Source organism: Podarcis erhardii (assembly GCF_964252035.2).
Source record: "Podarcis erhardii genome assembly, chromosome: 1".
In the NCBI taxonomy this organism is placed as follows: domain Eukaryota; kingdom Metazoa; phylum Chordata; class Lepidosauria; order Squamata; family Lacertidae; genus Podarcis; species Podarcis erhardii.
In genome coordinates this window covers 88224075-88246926 of record NC_138497.1, presented here as the reverse complement: position 1 = coordinate 88246926, position 22852 = coordinate 88224075, and the positions used below count along the sequence as shown (strand labels likewise).

Below are 22852 nucleotides of genomic sequence, written 5' to 3'. Positions count from 1 at the left end.
CAGGATGCCTAAGCCAAGTTCTGATGCTAATCCCCCTTGGCAGCAGATTCACAAAGGAAAACAAAACCAAATGGCTTCAGGGACAGTAGCTGAAAGTGCTTGGGAGGAGGGAATATGTGTCAAAATCAAAGGGGCTAGGCATGAGCAAATGGGCCACAGCTTGGTTCAAACCCCCGCCCAACACAGGGCTGGCCCAAGACAATCTAGCACCTGAGGCGAACTACAAGATGGCGCCCCCCAACCTCCACCAGGGAAGAAGGGGTGAGTGAAGATCTACGTCAGGAACAAGGGGAAAATAAAGATCTACATCAGGAACAAGGGTAGGAATAAAACAGCAGCACGTCCTCTTCACCAAGAGGCCACTACAGTGGTACCTTGGTTTGCAACCGCTTTGGATTACAACCGTTTTGGATTACAACCATGTCAAACCCGGAAGTGTGTGTCCCTTTTTTTGGATCACAACCCATTTTTTTTATTATTGCAAACAATTTTGGGGGGGAGGTCCCATTGGCAAAAGTGCGCCTTGGGTTACAACCTGTTTTGGTTTACAACCGGACCTCCGGAACAGATTATGGTTGTAAACCAAGGTACCACTGTATAGAGAAGCCCTGACAGAAGACTTGCAAGGCGTAACAAAACTTGGGTGTGCCAAGCCCATTTTCTCCTCTTTGTGCTGCGAAGACAACCATGCTAAGGACCAATGATGTCCCTACCACTTTCCATTCTGGGTTTGTTCCCATCAGTTACATCTAGCACCACTACCTGTGTGCCTGCATGCTGGGTGCACATCACCTCAATGAAAGTTTTGCTGCATTTGTTCCTCCATAATGCGGTCTTAGATAATGCTGTCTGCAATTAGCGCATGCAAGAGAAGCATTGCAGTTGCTAAGCTGACTAATCCAAACTCCTTGCAAGAGCTCATATCTCCTGCAGGGAAATTTACACACCTTGTCAAAAAAACCTTTTCACATTTCTTGGGACTTGTACAAACAGGCATAATATCAGTCATGGTGGGAATTATTTGGGCCCCTCCAGACATCATTTTTATTATGCATTCGTGATTCATGCTCGTGATGGCATCAGGGCAGTTACACACGATCCTGCTTTCTATACTGTTTGACCTGCAAAAGTTTCCACGTGGACAAACTGCTTTGTTTCCAATCAGTATATGTTCCATAAGTTCCTGCTGAAAGCTTTTATCTGCATTTATTCCATAAAAGTTCTGCTTTATTATCATTTTATCTCACTTTTGCTGCACTATAGTACAAGACTGCACTCATCCCCCTCGGCAGAAGGAAATAATGTGATAACATTGGGGAAGCATTGCAGAACAACTCACAAAATGGAATGCCCAATATGAACCCACCACTAATTAACTATTAATGGGGTAATGACATGTTGCAAAATACACCCACCAAAAAACAACAACCACCAACACCAGTCTGGAGATGCTCTCACATTCAACGAAACACTCTCCTCCCTTGTATCAAGCTCAGGGAAAGCCAATTCTGCCAGCTTCCAGCAGAAATTGACTGTGCACAGTCCCTACTGGTTTGTATCTATTCTGTCACAGATCATCTTGTCATCTCTTCCCACAGCAGTTTTTAACTTCTCTCTCTCTAAGATTTTTTAAAAAAACAAATAAGCTAATAAATAAATATTCAGTTGAACAAGGGTATGCCTTGCATTGGGCCATCTCTGGGCTTGATGGGGCCTTCAGCAAAGTGCTCTCCACTGGAAACCCCTAAACACTCACACTCACACACACAGAACAAATGCTCCAAGGCGTGTCTGAGAGAGTCTCCATTTTAATTTCCTACAATGCCCAAAAAGCAATGCTATGTTGGTTGGATTGTGGGGAATTTTAAGAGTGGCTCCCCTAACCCCAGCCTTCCAGGATTTATTGTAGCACAAGGAGGGGGGAATTAAGGTGTCAGCAGTGGGTCCTGTTCAGATGCTCAGACTCTGTCAGCTCTGTGCTGACAACAGCCCTGATGCTGCACGTTTAAAAGAATGAGGAGGTGGACAGTCTGCCCGATGTACATGAGGAAGAACAATAGCAGTCTGTCATTTGCAGTGAAAAGGCAGGGAGGAACTGCTGGGGGTGGGGGGGACGTGGAATATGTGGTTTTCCAGGTACATTTGTATGTGCCCTTAAAAACAAGAGCCACTTCACACAACGCCCTCAGAAGCCATGCATCTTCCAAAGCAAGTGCATTTGACACTGAGCTGCAGCCAGCAGAGAGTTCCTGCAATCCATATCAAATCTCTGTGTTTTTTAAATGCTACAGATAATGTGTGTGTATTGGGGTGGGGAGAACCCACTTGAATCTACTGTGATAGGGTACAGTCATAGACACCTCTGTAAAGGTGCTCTGCTTATCTCTGGTCAGCGGAGGACACGCTGATGCCGGGATGCACTCATTTCACCAGGGACGTTGCTGATGTAGCAAAACCCAATTCCTCCTGAGTTATGTGAAATCACACAGGCAATATGAACAGTCAAATGGAGAAAGGAGGGAGGAGGGAATGGCACAGACTGGCACAATCAAGGGTGCTCCACCATCATCACCACTCCTGTCTCAGAGAGCCTGGCATGATGGCTGCATCTTGGTATAAATACCCACATTGCTTGCTTTGCTGCAAAGAGTGCATTGCAGGAGCACTTCTATGCATGAAAATCAGGACAGTGGAAATTATCCCAAAACATTTTGAGCAACAGATACCCTAAATTGGGAGTAACCTCTGTAGCCAAAGGGCTTTTATTCTGGTGAGATCATCTAAGATAGCTTCCACAACAGACCACACCCTCTGGGTGTTGTTGGGTTACAGCTCCCAGCACCTCTGATTGTCCGCCATGCTGGCTGGGGCTGACGGGAGTTGGAATCTCAATAACATCTGGAGTGCACCAGGTTGGGGAAGACTGATCAAAAGTGACAGAAAGAGCTTTTAAGCAAGTTGCTGCCCATTAAGATAAGCTTGTAAAGGGTGAGCTCACATCACATCTGTACAGATCACAATAAACTTTTAAATGCACTCTTGGTACCTTAAGTTTTCACTTTTTGACACACACTTGGCGTCCTTGCAGACTTGTTGCTATTTTGGGGTGGGATTCAGTCAAATACCGGCAAATTCAGGATGCATAATCTCAGTTTATTTGGCACCCCTGCACAACAAATCCCACCCTCCCAAATCAGACTTTTGGTAATAAGGAAAGTGATGGGAAAATGCACTGGAAACCGTGGGTCAAGGCTTGCTTTGATGCCACATCATTTAACCTCCCCACAATGATGTCAGGATGAATGCTAATTAAATAGCCAGCGTCATCTAGCCTGCAAACAAATCAGGCTGAATGCTCAATAAACAGGTCATCCGGAAGCAACCTTTGAAATACAACCCAAATGAAAGCATATATTAAAATATGTGACCTATTTTTCTTCTCTTTCTTTTTGCTACAAGGCAAAAGGTCACCGGGGTTAGTGAAACAAGGAAAGGGATTTGTAGGTCAAGTTCCATCTCCTTATCGTCCTACACTCTGGATTTTCCCTACACATTCATTTGGTCAATTTCTGTGCCAGTTATTTGCAGCCTGGGAAGCTGTGAGTAATAAATGCACTCCCCAGCGCATGTGAATGCAGTGCACATAAACATAAAAGCAACAACAGCAGCAAGACCTGTGCTCATAGCCAGTGCATACCTGTGAAACTGAAGGAGTCGCCTAGGCTAGCAATCCCATGCATCACTGGGGCAGAAATATACCCACTGTGTGCCCTGTTGTGCAGCATCACAAACAATAGCTTGAGAAGGGTGATCTGAAGCAGAGGAGTGACGGGGTGCTTAATGCTTTCCCCATCCACAACTTCTCTCCATATCGTCCTCTTCCCAAAAGCTGTCCCTCTCACTCACCCACCCTGGTTCCAAATATAAGGACACCCAATCCTGCCCACAGCCAAGGCATGCCTGTGAGATGGGAAGGCATTTAGGCAGAGAAACCATGGGTGATGACAGGGTTAAGCACCCACCACAGTATAGCTTTCCCCCTCCAAATGCTTCTTTTCCATTTAAAAAGGCCTGCGTTATACATTTTTGGATGCAAGATTGTGGCCTGTAGGCTTTTCTCCCCATACAGACATAGAACGCAAAAGGTTGGATAATATGTTACCAACAATTGCACTGTCTAACTACTGTTTCTTTGTTTCTTGAGCTGCCCTTATTGCCTAAAGAGTGGGATATAAATCATATGAATGAATGAATGAATGAATGAATGAATGAATGAATGAATGAAAACCTAGTTAGCTTCTTCTTCTAGGGAACAATAACTGCAGAAGCAGGCAATTTTGAACTGACTACTGTTTTTCTACCACAACTATAGCCAGCAGCTTTCCAGGTCGGCAATACTCTTACAGTGGTGTCTCTGGAACACCACAGGGGGAAAGCGACTCGAGAGGAAGATGTAGTGGAAGGGAAAGGGATTAAGCACCCCCTCCTACCTTGTTACTTTTCCATTCCAAATCCCACACTGAAGCTGGTTTCTACACACAAGTTCTTAAATCAGTTCTTACTTCATTCACATTTGTAGCCACCTTCAGCCATGTGACAGCAAGTCCAAGACTGGCCACAATGCTCAGTCACATCACAACTGCCCCTCCTCTCTTCCTTCTCCCACATGTTCAACATCCAGGCTTTATTAACACAGAAGCTCCCAGGGGTCTACTGAAGCTTCACATTGGAGAAACACTCAGCACAACTTCCTCTGGTGGCCCCTGCGCTGCAGATACAAGGAGCCAAAATTGCCTCCCTTGCTCCCAGTTTTGGCTCAGGCCTGCTCTAAGGAATGTGATGCTTCTGTGCCACTCAGGGCGAGAGCTTGGATGGGATGGAGAGTTGGAGGCGGGTGAAAGATCTTAAATTGCTCAAAAGCCACTGAGTGAGTCTGTTGACACAGAGTGGGGCCCTCTTTGTGTGAGAGACAGAGGGGGAGTGAGTGGGCTCCCATAAGTGAAAAATAGGGTGGGGATTCTTGCTAAGACCAATGGTTGTTTAATCTGTTTGAATGTCTTGTGTTTGTTTTTTACCCAGGTATTTGGTTAAACTGGAATGCTTACAATTTTTGTCATAGTTTTTCACATCTACCTCATGGCAGAACGGCAAATTTGTTGTTTATCTGACCTGTTGATATGATTTTGTAATCTGCGAATACTATTGTTTTTTCTCTGTTTATTTTTATTACTTTGTTTCCCCACCCTGGGGTTGAAAAAAGAATTCAGTGAAGAGCAGGTTATAAATACTGTCAACAAATGATAAAATAAATCAATTATGCAAGCCAAATCCCTTGAGTTAAGCCAGGGGGAGCCTGAGGCATCAGAGACCTGCAGTCCGCCACCAAGAATTTAGTGGACATTCACTGTTGCCCCCAAACAGGGGTATGGGAGGGGAAACCTGCCAGCTATCATTAGACAACAACAACCAGCCCTGGCCAGCATGGCCAATGGTCAGGGCTGATGGGGGCTGCAGTTCAGCAGTATCTGGAAGGTCACAGGTTCCCTACCCTTGCCCCCAGAATAATGGGATGAAAACAACTCCTGAGCCCCCTGCAACACAAGTGTCACTGCACTGCACAGCACCCCCTTCAGGGCCTCAGAAGCACAACAAGCACGAAGGGCTCTGGGGTGGAGAGAGAAGGCATGAGCTAAATGCCCTGGCCCCTCACTGCTGTCTGCTAGCAAGCCTGTGTGGTCCCACTGCACTGGAACCAATTTGGCCTTTGCTATACACCCTACAGCTAAGCAATTTGCTCAAAGCACTTTTTGCACCAAAGACAACAGCTGCCTTCTCTCTCTCCCCTCCCCAATCCACCCCCCATCTCCGGAGGCATTGCTTTGGCTGCAGCAGAAGCCCAGGAAAGCTACTGCAGCATGGTGGTGAGGATGGCAGAAGCTTCTTAGCAGCAGCAGCAATACAACTTGGCCCCTAAACTCCCTGCTAAGCAAGCAGAGAGGGGAGAGCTAATCATCATGACAAAAGAGGCAGCGCAGGGAAGCTGGGCTGCAAAGTGCCCGTGGTGCAAGGCAACAGCTTCACTCAGTCGGAACAAGCCACTTTGCTAAAGGACCCTGCAAGGGCAAAGGGAAGAAGAAAAGCCCGTTGCCTCCTTTGCCTCTTCCTGCTGCTGCTGCTGGGGACTCCTGCCACACAGCACTGCTCTGTGAAGGAAACTGCAGCTACCACTGGGTCTCAGACAACTGGGATTGAAAAGGGGGGTGCTCTCTCTTTAGCATTCTGCCCTCCTAGTTCCTCCCACCTCCAGCTCTGATGGTGCACCTCAATTTGGGCTGGATAACCTGAGCTTTTAGAGCTCCTTACAGGCCATTTAGACCAGTATCCTGTTTCCACCGGTGGGCAGATATGGCTGCTTATACCAGCATGAAGATTAAACTCTCCATTCCCCCTTTCCCACTCCAACCTACACTGCTCACTCTAATTGTGGGTCCCACGTGCTCTTTCCCTTCTCCCAGCATCTTACAGCACTATTCTAACATCTGCTTTCTCTTATTGAAGTCAATGGGGCTTACTCCCAGTTGAGGGTTTTGATTGCATTTGGTGCTATAATTGCTGATCCCTAGAATACACAGATGATAGCTATGATGCAGGAGGGATAGCTTTCCCCTGGCTCATTTTAAAATTTTAAAATACCACAAGCAGGAGGGATTAAAAGTTATATGGTACATCATCAGAGATGGCATGGGCACTAGCCAATAGGTATTTATGACACTCATTCAACCATTTTCTCTGCACAGCATTCATCAATACAAGAGGAACATTAGCTAAGAAACAAAATACTGTTGTCTTGGTTGTTGGAAAAGTGTGATTCTTCAGCAACAAATGTGATAGCTGTAAGAAATATACTGTGATCCCTCAGAATAAATGAGAAATGCCTGCATGTTTATTGCAGTCAATGGCCTTTTGCAAGCATGGTTTTGTGTATTGTGTGCACTGCATTGTAAGTAAGGAATCCAGTATTCCACATAAAAATTTGTCTCTTACGAAACTCAGGTTTCATTACAAATAAAGTTTCTGGGCCTTAGGACTGCAATGATAGACTTGAAAGTACATTGGCAAAATGTCAGGAAGCTGAGAGCCAGTGCTGCTGCAACTATGGTTCCCACAATACTGGCTACTGATACTTCAGCTGAGGTTGACTGCATGCTTAGTCCACACAGCAAACTCCTCTCTCCTGCTTTAGCCTTGGTTAAGGAACTGGTCATCACTGACATTAACCCTGGTTAAGGTGAACCTCTCTCTCTTTTTAATGAGAACTTGAAACCAGGGTCTGAATCTGATTAACAAACTTGTTTAAAAGGGAACCATAGTGGCCTTAACCCTGGTTACCATGGGAGTGGGGAGAACTGACATATTCTGTAACTGTGGTTATGACAAAATAATGTAATTTGTTTTTTTTGGGGGGGGGGACCTGCTGGGGAGGAACAAATAACCACACAGCTTTCTCTTGGTCTCTTAACTGTGAGCAGGAGCTAGCAAGATATCTGCACATCCTGAGAGAGGACTAAGCAGGATTTTAAATTGTTGAAGGTGAAGGCTTCGTGTGTGTGTTTTTCCTTTTTATGAGCACAAATTATGCAAAATAAGCAAATACATGCACATCTGCTCAATTTATTCAATTCACAGAATTCAGATCTTCACAGGCCAGAATATGGGTTTCACTGGTGCAGAACTTTCATCTTATTTTAGTTTACTGCAGAGTATGGACAGCTCTAGTAACAGATTCATGATGCCATGTTCCCCTGTTGTGTTTCACATCTACCGTCTTGGCAAAGCTTCCTCCCCCTCCCTCCACCCACAAGAATATCCCTAATCCTTCCTGGCTCCTGCACACTCAGCATGGGAGCCTTGAAACATTGGGGTGCGGAAGAGACATAGGGGTCACCAGTGCTGGGAAGGTATCTTCCTCTAGCCTCAATACCAGGAACTGCAGTCATTTGGGGCAACACACAGAGCAAGCTTCAGATGGCTGCAAAGGCAAGCCAATTCCACTTCAAAATGTTCAGGGCCCAAAACATCCTTAAGGCTCATCCAAATGCACGCCCAAACTTCACCAGAAACCCTTCCCAGGAGAGCTTCTTCAGAAGATGCCAGGCCACCGACTCCCTTCCCCTCAGCTCAAAGACAGCAGAGTGGGTTGCAAATCTGCTCCATGAGGAACTTGTGAGCTGGAGGGTCCTAAAGGGTGCTGTTGGTCACCCATGCTGCTTTCCCATTGCCCTGGTGATGACATGACTGAGAAACCGGGAAGAACATTTTAAAAAATCAAGGGAGGGGGAGAAGGAAGGAAAAGAGGCCGGGAGAAAAAAATAGTTTAGAAGAACTTGGTCTTATTTTACTTTATTATTGCATTCCACAGAGCTTGAGGAAGGGGGAAGCATTCCAAAGGAATTCTCTCCCCCCCCCCCCCCCCGCATCATTTCCCCAGGACAGACACACTTCTGACATTCCATCACTGACTGTTCTCCAGATAGACAGATCCTTTACTTGTACCACGGTCACCATGCTCTCCTTCAAGATATATGGTGAGATTTTACAAAGAGAAAAGAAAAGCCTGGCTTCTTACAGATGCAGAAACCAGCATCTGTCTCTGGGATACCCAAGTAACAAGTGGTATGTTGCTGTGATGTGTCACCCCCTGCTGGCTCAGGGAGGACACAAGTCACTTGGCAGGGCAGCTCCGAAGCAGAATCACTGCAGGGCCCTATATATGCCTACATTTGATTTGAGTGTGGTCTTTAGTGTGCAGTTTAATACTGGACAACAGCCACCTGGAACCTGCTTTGCAATCCTGCCTGCCTCCCCCCACCTGTTATATATATCTGGGTAGCTTTGACCAGCAGCAGCCCTTTTGTTCAGAACCTTCCCAACAATGCAGCAGCAGCAAACTGATGGCAGCTCCAGACAGCAGCATCTCTCCTGGTCCCCTGCTGGTGACATTCCCAAAGGGAGCCAGGAAAGAAAGAGCCACAGAAGCAATCAGGCAATAGGATAAGTGAGGTGTGTGGAGAGGGTGAGACAGGCCCTTGGAGCAGCCAGCAGAAACATCTCTCTGACTGTATAACCAATGTGCAAATCAGGCAGGAGGAGATTGGTCAGTAGCCCCCCACCCCCAGCACTTAGACTGTGTGCGTTCTGCACCTGGCTCCTTCTGGGCAATGGAATCGCTGGAGCAAGTTGCCTTTCCCCCCATTTCTGCTGTAGGAACCCGTGTGAATTTGTCAGGAGCCAAAGAGAGGTGCATTATGTGGGTGAGCTGGTGGGTGTGCAGAGATCCAAGTGCATGGTAGAGAGTGCGTGTGTGCTAAAGGGTATATAAGCCTTAAGTGGCTTGAGACGTGCGTGTGCAGTGCTCCATGTTACAGCGACTATGTCCCGCTCTCAGCAGCTGATGAGCACGAGGGCGCTTCTGCAGTCTGCGAGCCAGCGAACATGTCACGGTTGTGTGCGTGTGCATGCATCCAAGGGAGAGTTGGGCAGAGCACGCTCGGGCAGCGGTGGCAGGGGACTTGGTGGCCCCGAGGCAAGCACGCCTGGTGGGCAGACGACTAAGCCTGTGCAGAAGGGGGGGGGGGCGGTGAACTGAACAATCAAGGCGCGAGCCAGTTTTTTGCAGCGCACGCGGGGAAAGGACCGGGGAAAACTCGATTGGGGAGGGGGATCCGATGTGCCTTCATGATCGCGCTGCTGCGGGTGGCGTGGGGGGCTCTTCTCGCCAGTTAACTCGGAACTCCCTCACACTACGCAGCTTTTTCGAGGTGACGCCGCCATCTCTACCCCCACCCCCAGCCAATGCAGCCCCGCTTACCTCCCGGTGCAGGCAGAATCGCAGGGGCAGGAAGCACGAGAAGAAGTATTTTCCCCAGCGGATCAGGGAAGCGAAGCACCAGCTCAGGCGCGTCATCGTTGCTGCTGCTGCTGCCGGGCGAGGGATCCCGCTTCGCCCCGAAGTGGGAATCCCCGTTCACACTCCAGCCCCCACCCGGAGGCGACCGAGGAGCGGGATGGGGAGTGAGGGGGGTGTCCTTCCCAGCCGGAGGAAAATGGAGAGGGGAGAGAGGGACGCGGGCAGGCGAGCGACAGCCGGGGTTGGTGCAGGCGCGTCGCGTCCCCCTTGCTTCGTCGATCGCAGCCTCTGCAGAGCCCTGCGCGCCGCGGCGCCGGCGGCGGGAGGCAAAAAGAGGGGCGAGGACCCAGCGGGGCGGCGGTGCCGGCCGGATGGATTCCCCTCGCAGCACTGACCCGCCGCACGCGGCTTCCCGACCTGCTGAGCGCTGGCGGCGGCGGCGGCGACACCGCCCCCCTCCTCCTCTCCCTCCTCCTTCTCACCTCCTCCCCCCCCCCCCCCGCGCCCGCCAGCTCGCGCGCCTCTCCGGCAGCGGCAAACGGTAGCGCGGACTCTCCAGCCCTGCAGTGCGCGTAGGGGCGCAGGGCGACGCGGCGCTGCCTCGATCAGCTCCCTCCAAGCCGCCCGGGAGCGCTCCGAGTTCGGGCCGCGCGCTGCTGGGGGGTGGCGACGGGGGGGGGAGGGCGGAGACGCACGTGCCGCAGCTGCGACCCGAACCTGCCCAAGCGGACCGCGAAGGACAGCGCTGCCCTGGCCTAGCCTGCGTCGAGGGCTGGCCAGCGGTCCCTCCCCCTCCCCGCGGCGTTAACCCTAATCGATCCTGCGAGTCGCTCAGCCTTCACCTCTTGCTCCCAATCGAAAATCGACGCCTCCCCCTTCGCCGTGGGAGCCTCAACGACGGAGGGATTTTTAAGGGAGGGGAACACCAGCCCTGGGTCTCGCTCCCATCCCCAAATGTTCTGCTCGTGGATGATTAAAGCGCAGCGTCTTCCCTCTCTTCTCTCCCCGCCCCGCGCGCATCAAACATCTCCATCGATGGCTGATCGACACCCCCGCCCCCTTAGTAATGCGCCCCTCTTCGATGGGTACGTGATTTCCTTCTCCTGACCTCCCCAGTTCGTTGCCACAATCCGGTCTCTAGGTTTGCCATGCTTAATTAACCAGTTAGCAACATATCACTCTGAAGAGCTGTGTAAATGGCACTCGTGACCCTGTATCAATTAGAAGTAAGTGGGATCTGTGCATACACATAGATGCACGCGTTTAGCCTTGATGTCTGAGGAGCGTCGTTGAGGGGCGCTGGGAAAGGGAGGGGGAACGGCTTGTCAGTTCAACCCGTCGAGTCCTGGCTTTGAGGGCCATCAGAGTTGGAGGCGTGTGCGTGAAGAGGCAAGGACGCAGGAGCAGGTGGAACTCTGCAAAGTGTAAGGCTTAAAAAAAAATGAAGTAAAATGTGGGACATCTCAGTTGAGAAATTTGGAGGAGAGGGCCAATAAGAGTGGCTGCCTTGCTAAAGCTGCACACTTACGCCAAGGCTGCAGGCTCAAGGCAGTGTGCATATGCACACATACAACCAGGGTACATCAAAGCAGGCTGCATCAACACAAAGCATGCTCTGTGGCAACAGTGCTATAGAAGGGTATAGCAGAACAGGAATGCAGGGACTCTACACCCAACATTGTTCCTTCCTTCTCCTGGGTCCCACCCAGATGGGCAGGGCAAGGGATCCACAAAAGTTGAGAGTCAGCAGCACACACTGGATCCACATTGGATATCTGAAAATGGCTTAAAGTCTCAAACTACACAAGGATGTTGCAGGTTAAACACTGGTCATCACAAGGAGATTTCAAGCAACTTGTTGCTAATGCAGGCACAGATGCAGCCTGCTCCCTATTGGCTACATCCAGTTCTTTTTTCAAGAACCACGCTGCCTCATTCTGAACCAATAATGTATCTGAATTTTCAATGAACCACCAAACGGGCTGTATAAGCTTTCAGCCCAGCATTCCTTATGCACTCACGCTCTAACCAAGGATGAGAAACAATGCTGGCTTTTGGGCACATGTTGATTTGCTGCTGGCTGGAAGCTTATCTGAATCCAACTGGCTCACTGGCTCACAGTTTGGAAGCATCCCAAAAAGGAGGTCCCTGCTAATCTCAGTTGGTTCTGAGGCACGTCTGGGCAGCAGAAAAGCCATGCAGACAAGAAATAGATGGTGAGGGGGAAGAGTTGGGGAAAAGAGAGACAAGGCTACAGAAGAAAGGCACAGACTCGGTAGTGCAGGTAAGTGATGACAGAATGTGATTGGATTCAGTGATCATACATGGGTCCCCTTTTTGACAGTACTGTCACTTACATCAAAATGTGGCAAATCAGTCCTGTTGCATTTGGGAGCCCCTCCTGCTCTTTCTGCCAAGTGAGGCCCTGGACTTCTGCCCCCAAATCCTGCCCTGGCAGCATCACAGGGCACAGACTCAATTAAGAGGACCTGATGTCATCAAATACTTGCTGTGATGGTGTTTGGCACAAAAACCAGGGCACCTCAGCAGGAATAGGACATGCATCAGTTAGGATGTACCGTTCCAGAAAAAAAAGAGCTATTTTGCACCATGATGGACAAGGTCAGTGATAGCCCATGACAAGGTTCCTTCAGTAGATGCTAATTTAAGTCTTCACTGCCAACAAAGGAAAATATGGCATGGATTTGACCAAAGACACAGAAGTAAAACAACAACAACCACCTCAGTTAAATGTAGGCCAAGTCCCAACTGTGTCCCCTCAACAAGAAAAGGGGACTTGTGTTCTGCCAATGTCTTTGCCGAGACCAAAACCACCAGATTCAGTAGATTTGCCTCTTGATCCTAACCCACATTCCAAACAGCCCTCCAGTTGGAAGCCATATAACCCTCTCAAGACTAAACTTCTGTCAGCAGGATTCCCAAAAGTCAAGTTGCTTTTAAGAGTCACCCAGTCATCCTTTAAAATTAAACTAATGTTGGATGCCATAAAAATGTTGGCTGATGAAACATAGGAAGCTTCCTTATATGGTTTCAAACAATTGGTCCATCTGCACTGTCTGGCAATGGCCCTCTCAAGTTTTATGCAGGAGTCTTTCCCAACCTATTCAAAAATGCCAGGTATCAAACCTGGGATGCTGTACATGAAAAGCAGATGCTCTACCAGGACTGCAATACCTCAAGGACGACCTCTTTCCATAAGAACCTACCTGGACCCTGAGATCATCTTCCGAGGCCCTTCTTCATGTGTCTCCTTGAGAGATCTGGAGGGTGGCAACATGAGAATGGGCCTTCTCTGCAGTGGCTCCCTGTCTGTGGAATGCTCTCCCCAGGGAAGTTCGCCTGGTGCCTTCATTATACACCTTTAGGTGCCAGGAAAAAACATTCCTTTTTAACCAGGCCTTTGGTTGATTTAATTGACATCCTATGCCCTTTTAAAATGTGGGGTTTTTGGGGGGGGTTACTGGGTTGTTGCTTTTATTTTGATTATGTATTTTGTGGTTTTATACTTTGATTTTCTTCTGTGAACCACCCTGAGACCTCCAGGTATAGGGCAGTATATAAATTTATTATTATTATTATTATTATTATTTCACTGTAATGATCTCTAGGTCCCAGGCAGCATGCTGCAATACTGGCTTATAAACCTCACCAGAACCTAATGCCTATTAACAGCAGTGCAAGTTGAACTGTTGGTTCACAGCTGCAAGTTAACCTTGCAGCAAAACACAGGACTGACAGACTCTGCTGGTTAGTAGGGAAAGAGAACTGTGAGGAATTCACCAGTGTACAGTCCTTGGAAGCACCAGTCTCCTACCAGTCACAGAAGAATGGATGGGACAACAGGTAAAAGATAGGACCCACAAGCTTTGCTAACTGGACTGTTCCAGAGGACAGTCAACAAGTGTTAATGCCAACTTGTCTACGAAGAGTCTACTGGGTTACACCAGTGCCCCATCTAGTCCAGCATCCTGTTCTCACAATGGCCAGCCAGATGCCTATGGGAAACCTGCAAGCAAGGAACCTGTTTATTGGGTTCAAAACAAACTTGGTTGAATGGACTACTAGTTTTATTCACCATGGCCTTGTATTTTTTGTTTTAGCCCAAGTGTACTGGTAATGTGGGCATAGATTAGATGACATTTTGGAATTTTGTTCCTGTTTTTCTCTTGTCTCAGGAATCTCCATGTTGGATGACCACCAAAAGCTGCATCTGAGTTTGTATATAAATCTGCATTCCCCAGTAGTCTTTTTTTTTTCCCCTGGCCTAGCTTGTCTCATGCAAATTGCCCATTTCCTGTCTGGTCACGTCCCTTGTTGTACAAAGGCCTGCTTGGTTTACTGTTTCTTCCTGGCCAAAGAAAACAATAGTCTAATTACTGGACTGTTTCTTCTCACTAAATAGTTCATAGCTTTCCCCATATGTGAGCCTGGCAGACCTACTCTGCTGACGTTATGTACGACATTGCCTTAGGTCATTCTGTGATACCTACCTAAATGTGAAAAGTAAGATTTGTCTCTTAGAAATTAACAACACAATCCTATAAGGGCTACTCAGAATTAACCCCCATTGAGTTCAAATGGGCTTAATCCCAGGTAAGTGATGATAGGATTGTAGTCTAAGTTTGAAAATTACTTGATCCTGGCAATCTCAGTTAAGAAAGATTAGGATTGGCTGGTTCAGTTGTGATGTCACTTAGTTGTTTTAAGTGCAAGGAGTTGTTTTAAAATAGGAATCATTTCCAAAAGAGTAGTTGTGTTAATCTGTTGCAGCAAAAACTACTGAGAGTCTCATGGCCCCTTAAAGTGGTAGAACCTGTGGTCTTCCAGATGTTGAACTCCAACTCCCACCTGCCCTATATGAAGGCTGCTCTTGCCAATTTGGAGGAAGAGCAGGCATAAAAGCATTCAGTTACGAGAGGGAAGGATCGCCTCCCAGCAACCTAGCAGAGAATGGGGTACATTTCTTGCCTGAAACTATTTTCCTAACCGCTTTGGGCCAGGGTGTAGAGACACAATTTTTGCACTGCTCTGGGCCTGCGCCTTTGCCAGGAGCCAACCTACCCAACCCCTAGGTGTGTCCCTGCCTGTCCTGAACCATGGAGTACCTGGCGGCAAGTCCCACTGGAGTGCACAATCCCACAGCAGTGGCTAGCAAACATTCCAGCAGGCCAACAACTCCTTTGCAGCCAATCTGGAGGTCAGGGCACCTGGAGGTCAGTCCCACACAGGCATAGCCCCAAAGAGCTCCCTGGACCATCCAAGCCATGGTCCAACCAATGTTGGAAACTAAGCAGACACAGCAGCTCAGCTCTGCTTCCCTGTGACCCTCACCTGTTCTGAGTCTACTCCAGCTGAGGAATCACCAGAGCTAGTGAGCCCCACCTGGGCAGCTAATGAGCTGGGCTGTGGGCCCTTGCCTGCCTCAGCCTCCTACAGCATACCTCCCGCTGCTCCTTACACCTCAGAGCCTGCCATGTTTGGGAAGACAGGAGCCCCTCTGGCTCTGGTGATGAGTCCTGCTGCTCTGGTTCCTGTGCACTGACCTCCATCCCCTCACCACCCTCCATCACCCCATGAGTACTTTCTACACCAACCTCTCCTTCTCCATCTCCAGCCTGCCCCGGTGTGCCCCAGTCATGGCTATACCCCTCACCAGGATCCTCTTCCTCCTCCCTGCCGTCCTGCCAGTTTATGACACTGGCCAATCAGAATGCAGTTAGGCTAAGGGCAGCAGATTACCCCTCCCGCTCCTGCTTAAAGGTAGGCTTGCAACTGCCCATTGCATTTTGCACTTTCAGATGCTTAGCATTTGTGTAGCACTTTAGAGAGTTCAATCTATTTTGTGTGCATTATCTCAGTCATCGCCTTTGCAAGATAGGTCAGCAATATTATTGCCATCTCCCACCTTGAGGATGCTGGGTGAGTGGGCTGAATGAATATTGGCCGCTTTGGGCAGGTTCAACATAGAGATGAGGAGCAGACTATGGGATTTACATCTAGTCTAGTGTCCTCTCCTCACAGTGGCCAACTAGATGCCTATGGGAAGCCTGCAACCAGGACTGAAGCACAACAGCAGTCTCCCCACTTGTGCTCCCCAGCAGCTAGTATTCAGATGCATACTGCTTCTGACGTGACCATCATGGCTAGTAACTATTGATAGCCTTAATAATCCACTGATAGCCTTAATAATTTACTAGTTCACTGTTCAGCCTCTTAGCCACTGTGTTCCACCAGATGTATTCAGCACAGCATAACAACAAAGGATAGGGCAGCTCTCATAACGGAGCTCCTGGGCTAGGCCAGCCTCAAGTCTAATTCTCTCTTGTCAAGAGCCCATTTCTTGCAGATGAACAAAGACAGGGGTCCACGTTTGGATAATTCATTTGTATGGCCCTTATAAGACTCACACACTGCTCGCATCCCTTAAGCAATTCAGTGCTGGGTGTTAAGTTGAGCTGTTGCGATCAGCTCTACTGATTACATTGCCAGGGAATGCAAGCACAGCACAAAAACCCGCAGGCCACCTACTGGCACAGAGAGGAGCTTTGGCGCTGCACTGCTACTGGGTCTGACCTGGATCTTTCCCTCCAAGCCAAAGTGTGCAGAATACTAAGCTTCTGTCTACAGACATCCATGACCTCTGCCTGCAGCAGCAGGCATTGACCTGCTCAGGTTTTTTATCAGGGTGGAATGGCATCTTATAGGAAGCAGTATAGGCCTGTTCCCCAAAATAGCAACTCAGTATCCAGTTCCTCCCTTCCCTCTTTAACATGTAGTAAAGCTATACCCACTTCCTGCCTCATTACAATGTGCATTTTCCCTACCCTACATACTACAGAGCACAATGGATAAGTGTAGGCAGTGCAGCATTGGCATAATATGTCACACTGAGTCTTGTAGCCATTTTCTGAACTAACATTGGTTTCTGAACAATCTTCAAATGCAGCTCTGTATATAATGCATTGCAGTAGTCTAACCCAGAGGTTATTAGAGCATAGATAACTGAGGCCAGGTCAGGATATAATCAGGTATTCCTGTTTGTATTAGTTTCTTCTCACTACCATCTGCTAGATCACCTGGTCACAGTCTTCCCTGCTATAGTGAGATGCATTGTATTTCAATTTAAATTATATAAATGATTTGCAAAATGGCATCTATATGTATAAATTAGCACCTGCAGATTTATGCAGATCTATGTCCTCTTTTGTCTTCTTTCTGTTTCTTTTTATGTGATTCATTTCCTCCTTTGGGGCGACGTGTTATTTCCTATTCCATAGCCACCTGAAGTCCAGTTGCACAATACGCCTTGCAACTACCACAATGCCTGAGTCCTAGGCTATCCTTCATGTTGGATTCAGCATTTGCTCCTCTTCCGAGTGTTGTATCTTGAACAGCTGCTCAAGTCAAAGCTCTAGTGGCACCAACTAGAAACATTCATGATGTTTCCAGTAAAGAAACTGGTCATTGGCTGCTGCCTAGAACACTTCAGCTTAGAAATGTGGTGAACTCCCAACATGCAGCAGCCTAAGAAGCTGAAGTGGAGCCACAATGCTCTCAAATGCCTCTTGTCATTCAGAGCAGGGTATCCTTATGATGGCCAATAGTGTCCAGAGGGCCCAGATTATGTTGAGGCTACCACGAATCCGGATGCTAGCCCATCCCTGCATCTTCTGAATGACCCTGCTACCAAAGACCTCATCACCATCACTCTCCTCACAGATGTTAAGTTGCCAAACCCCTCGCAGAGTGAAGGAATGGTGAATAAAATCTGCCTGGGAACCAAACAAGAGGGAGGGAGGAAGAGAAACTACAGGCAGCCTGGTTTGAAACATGCCAGACAGCAGTCCAGCTTGACCTCAACGCCAGGCAATGGACAACTTCACTTTCTGCATTCATTTCAATGCAACAACATACACAGGTGACAAGTTTGCCTCTTATTTCCTTCAGAGAGGTGCCAGTTCTCCCTGACTATTTATTGCACCAATGCCTTTCCAGAACTATTAAACCAAGCAGGTTAAGAGAAGGTCCTGTTCCTTTCCCATCTGCTGCAGCCTGGTGCATTGGAACTAGGAACGCAGAAGCTGACATTGCTCTTGACAGAGTTGTGGCCTAGGCCTGGCCTCGCCTCAGGAACACTTGGCTAATTACTCTGCCAGGCACTTTAATCAGGGAATTGCCAGCAAGGCCTCACACAGCCCTTGCTCAAGAACCCCTCCCCCTCTTCTTCCAGCACTGGCCCATTTGCTTTATTGTCTCCAGAGAGCTCAGGCCCAACTAATTTAATTTTGCGCTCTGACCAAGGACGCACAGCCGTCCTCTGCCTTCAACTGGGAACGGGGAGGAGGGGAGCAGCTCCTTTAAGCTTTCCCCCACCCCCTGTGCATATGCATGAGGAGAACCATAGGCCGAGATCTCCCCTGCACCCACCAATAAGGGGGCTTAGCACAGCTGCCAGGCCATTAAACCATCTTATTTAAAGATGTGTCCTGTTTCTGACGAGGAGAGAAGGAAGCAAGTCTGCAGTGCCCAGTGCCCATTGGGACTGGTAGGGTGGAAGACAGGGAGCCTAACAGTAGGGGGCAACAGAACCAATGACAGGCAGAGCAAACTGATTCTAGTTTTGTCTCCTTTGTCTTCTCTACTGAGTTATATAAGGGCAGCACGGAGACTAAGGGAGAGGAAGCTGACAGGCAGGACTGCTTACTAGACTGGCTGTGAGGAAGAAAGCAGACAGGGAGGGTCTGGCTGAGGGCAGGTTGAGACTGATGGGTCATTGAGATCGAAGCAGCCTCCACTGGTAAGAGAAGCGTATCAAGGATGGAAGAGAACAAGGCCAGCTGCAGGACCAGTCCAATATGTTCTGCTGCCTGAGGAGGAACAGCTAATGGCACCCCTCTCCCCTACTCAAGGCCATTAAGCTTGGCTGCGTTCTTCTGACACAGGTGACCATAAATCCCACAAGTGCCTCAGCAAATACAACAACAGTGAAATTAAATTGCTATCAATTTGCTGCCCTTTCACAAGACCCCAGACTCAACTGCTTGAGGCAGCCACCTCGCTGTGCTCTGGCCAGTGCCAGATTTTAGAGGGCCCTGGGCAATGTGCCCTTTGGCAAGCCCTCTGTTGGTAGGCTGTGGCAGGCTTACCAGAATCAGTCAGCTGCCTCTCTAATATTGCCAAGCAGCTTGGCCCAAACACCATTTTAATTTCTTGCAGTGTCCTGGAGCTACACTACACTATGACACAGACAGTCTGGGGAATTTGAGTTGTGCCTGTATTCACCTGGCTGGGGCTACCTGGCATGCCAGGTTGGGTGTTTAGGGTTTTTAATAAGAGGTCTCAGAGCAGGCACCAGTGGTGGGTCCCTTTTGTGGCCCTGGCAGCTACTAAAGGATGCCAGGTGCTGACCCTGACTCTGGCAAAGAGAGACAGGGCCAAATTAGAAGTAACCATGCAGCTTGAAGACAGCCTACCATGTTCATGAGCCAAGTTGCCATGCATGGACCATTTTCACAGACCATATCCGATTTGCAGATTAGTGGTTCTTCCTCGCTGCCATAAGGGAGCTACTGCTAACCATGTTTAGCAATACTAAGCCGGAAAGACAAATAATCTGACTTGGTAGAAGAGAGTGTTTTATGTTTCTAGCTTAGTCTCTGAAAAAAAATGCATTGCCTGATGTCCAATGGCACTGAATGGCACTCACACAAATGCACACATGTGCACACATTTGTCTACACTGAGGGAATTCTTGGAGGGCCACCCCCAAGTGCCCCTGCCATTAGAGGTGGTGACTGAAAGAGAAGGTTGTCCTTGTTGCTGCAACTACATATTTCTTTTCAGCACCAGGCAAATATTTCTCCCCCACCAGGCCCTTTAAACTCTGATGGCAATGGTTTTATGCTTCAAACATTTCTGCTCTTTTATTCTTTTATTTGTGTTAAGATGTTATTGTCTAATCAGAATTCTGTCCCATTGAGTTTAATGGTACTTCCAGGTAAAAGTGTACAGGATTGTAGCCAAAGCCTCCCATAAGTAAGGAAACTTACACACTGGGCCTTTTTGGATGTAAATGCTAAACTATGGTTTAGCATTATGTGCATCAACCTACACAGTCCTCAAGCTTGCACACCACACCCTCTGCCTCCTTCTCTGGCATGGGCACAAGGAGGAAACTGGAAGATTATGCTGTAAAACTAAACATAATTCCCTGTGACATCTGAACTCAGAGAAACTATGGTTAATTTAAGCTAAGGGTGGGGGACCTGTGCTCTTCCATCATCTTTGGCCATTAGCTACGCTGGTTTTAGCTTGATGGGAGTTGAAGTACCAACCACAACTGGAGGACCACAGGATCCCAATCCCTGGTTTAAACTATCTTCAAACAAGTCTGCATCAGGCCTTAGTTTATGAACCTAACATATTTGATAACCAGAGTTTAACCTAACCAGAGTTTCCCCAAGTTCAGATGTAACAGGAAACTTTAAAAGGTAAAGGTACCCCTGCCCGTTCGGGCCAGTCTTGCCAGACTCTGGGGTTGTGCGCCCATCTCACTTAAGAGGCCAGGGGCCAGCGCTGTCCGGAGACACTTCCGGGTCACGTGGCCAGCGTGACAAAGCTGCATCTGGCGAGCCAGAGCTGCACGCGGAAACGCCGTTTACCTTCCCGCTGGTAAGCGGTCCCTATTTATCTACTTGCACCCGGAGGTGCTTTCGAACTGCTAGGTTGGCAGGCGCTGGGACCGAGCAGCGGGAGCGCACCCCGCCGCAGGGATTCGAACCGCCGACCTTTCAATCGGCAAGTCCTAGGCGCTGAGGCTTTAACCCACACAGGAAACTTTAGACACTTCCAATTTTAAACTGAAGAAAGTGGGGGGAAGCAGACCTTGCAAGCCTGAGACTCATGAACGGAGGAGCCAAACTGGGCCAGTGTGCTTTTGATGTGCCTTTAAAATCATATACTTCCAAAAATGTAGAAATATGAATGAGACAAATAGGTCTTTGCAAAAACATGCACCACATTCTTTCCTGCATCATAGAAGAACATTACCGAGAGAGCTGCTACACATTCTATCCATACAGGGAGAGAGTTGTAGGGTTTGTTTGTTTTTTTGCCCCATTTCCATTGTTGTCCCTCCCCCCCCCCCAAAAAAATATCCTGATTTTCTACTGCATCTTCCTAGGGGTAGTTGGATAACATGGATGCCGAAGAGAGCAGCGTGTCCCAATCATTCACTTTACAATATCATCACTGTCATTTGGGATCCCAGTCCTGACACAGCAGAAACCGTTTTGCAGATGAGGCTTCAGACAAGCTGTTGGCAATGATTCCAAAGTCTTTTTTTGACTGGGAGCCCAGCAATTTTGTTATTTAAGTAATTAACTCGCACAATGGTCTAAGAGAGCAAAGGCTTAATCATAAGGGAAGCCTGGGGAAGTGGCAGTGGTGCAGGGATCCGGTGGGGGGCGGGGGGAGAGAGAGAGAGAGCCAGACAACACAGATTTCATATTTAGTCAAAGGATAGCAAAACAGATAAAACAGATACCAGGGTCTGATTTGGTCACTGGAGGCTGATTCCTGTAATAACAACAACAACAAAAACCCAGCGTCCTCAAAATTGAATTTCAGGCTGGGAGAAATCCAATGTCACCACAAGACACACAAGCAAAGAAACTGAGCTCTGCAGCTAGGAAAGGAGAGGGATAACAGGAGTATTCAAAGAATGCCGAGAATTCTCAGGCCTGAATTCATAAAGCTGGCATCACCACATGCATTAGTTGATTCTGGACTAAGAGGCCTCTTCGTTTTGCAGTGGAGGGTTGAGGACAGAAGCTGCATCATTGGTGGATGACCAGCCAGGGCAGTAGCTCCCCTGAGCAGGGCTTTCACTACTGTATACTCTTGCAGCAAGAAAGCATCTCCTCACAAAGTATAGTACTAGGATGGTCCTCCTTTAGGGAAGGGTTGTAGCTCAGTGGTAGCACATCTGCAAACATCTACCTTCTTTTGTCCTTTTTACTTATGACAAATTTCTTCTCCCCACACCCCATGAGTGTTCAGTCTATATTGTACAGAGTATAGTTCCAGGACAGCAATCCTGTACATCACTAGCTGTGTGTAAGTCCCATTCATTCCCAGTAGGTCTTATTCACAGGCAGCTGTGTGAATGACTGGCGCCAGAGTCACCATTTCCTTTTTATTTTATTAAAAAACTATTTTTACATTAAGAGCCTTCTTGCACAATCACTTTTATTGTACAAAAAGTAATTATTTCTCTCACACATGCATGCATGGCTCACGGTCTGCACACTTCCTTTCAATGATAAGCATCTTTTACAGGGACTCTGCATTCTCTAGTCTTTTAGAAGTGCATTATTTTCTACCTAAGAAGGCAGAAGACTTCCTTCCTGAGTGGAATGTGGTCATGTGAATATTGTGAGCACCAGGAGACTTTTTGTGTGTGATGTGACTGATAATCAGCAGCACAACTCCTCAATATCTGTGGTCCTGTTTTATGTTTTGTTTTTTAATTAAATTAAAAATTTAATGTTGGTGTTTTTTCAGGCCATTGACTCTTTACCTGGGGAGTTATACACATCTGGACAGATTCAAGGATGGGCTGTGCCTGGTGACCAGATGCAAAGGACTCTTGATTGTTCCTCTAATATTCAGGTACAAGAAGGGATTTGAGCAGGAACATCATGCCATGTAGGGATGAGAAAAGCAACCCCATCTTCTGTTCAGCTCTTAAGGTTACAGGGGCCTTATGCTCCTTTATATCCTATACCCATCCCTCAACCACATTGGCCTTGGCTCTTGGAATGAGTACATCACACCTTGCAGGTAACTAAAGATGCATTTTGAATTGCTGCAAGGGCACACACTCATTTCAAACTTCTCTACTATCTAAGCAACCACTAGAGG

General features: G+C 48.0%; 1 protein-coding gene across 13 annotated transcripts in view; it reads right to left on the bottom strand.

Annotated features, from left to right (window-relative positions):
- Nucleotides 1-22852, bottom strand: part of TNS1 (tensin 1) — a 335674-nt gene that overhangs the window by 289222 nt on the left and 23600 nt on the right. For 2 of the 13 annotated variants that reach the window (XM_081852267.1, XM_081852264.1), the window contains exon 1: nucleotides 9869-9979. The exons of the other annotated variants lie outside the window; for them this stretch is intronic. In XM_081852267.1, coding sequence (XP_081708393.1) covers nucleotides 9869-9964 — 96 coding nt within the window. In that variant the 5' untranslated portion in view covers nucleotides 9965-9979. Of the gene's footprint in view, nucleotides 1-9868; nucleotides 9980-22852 lie in introns of those variants that run through there. 13 annotated transcript variants of the gene reach the window in all.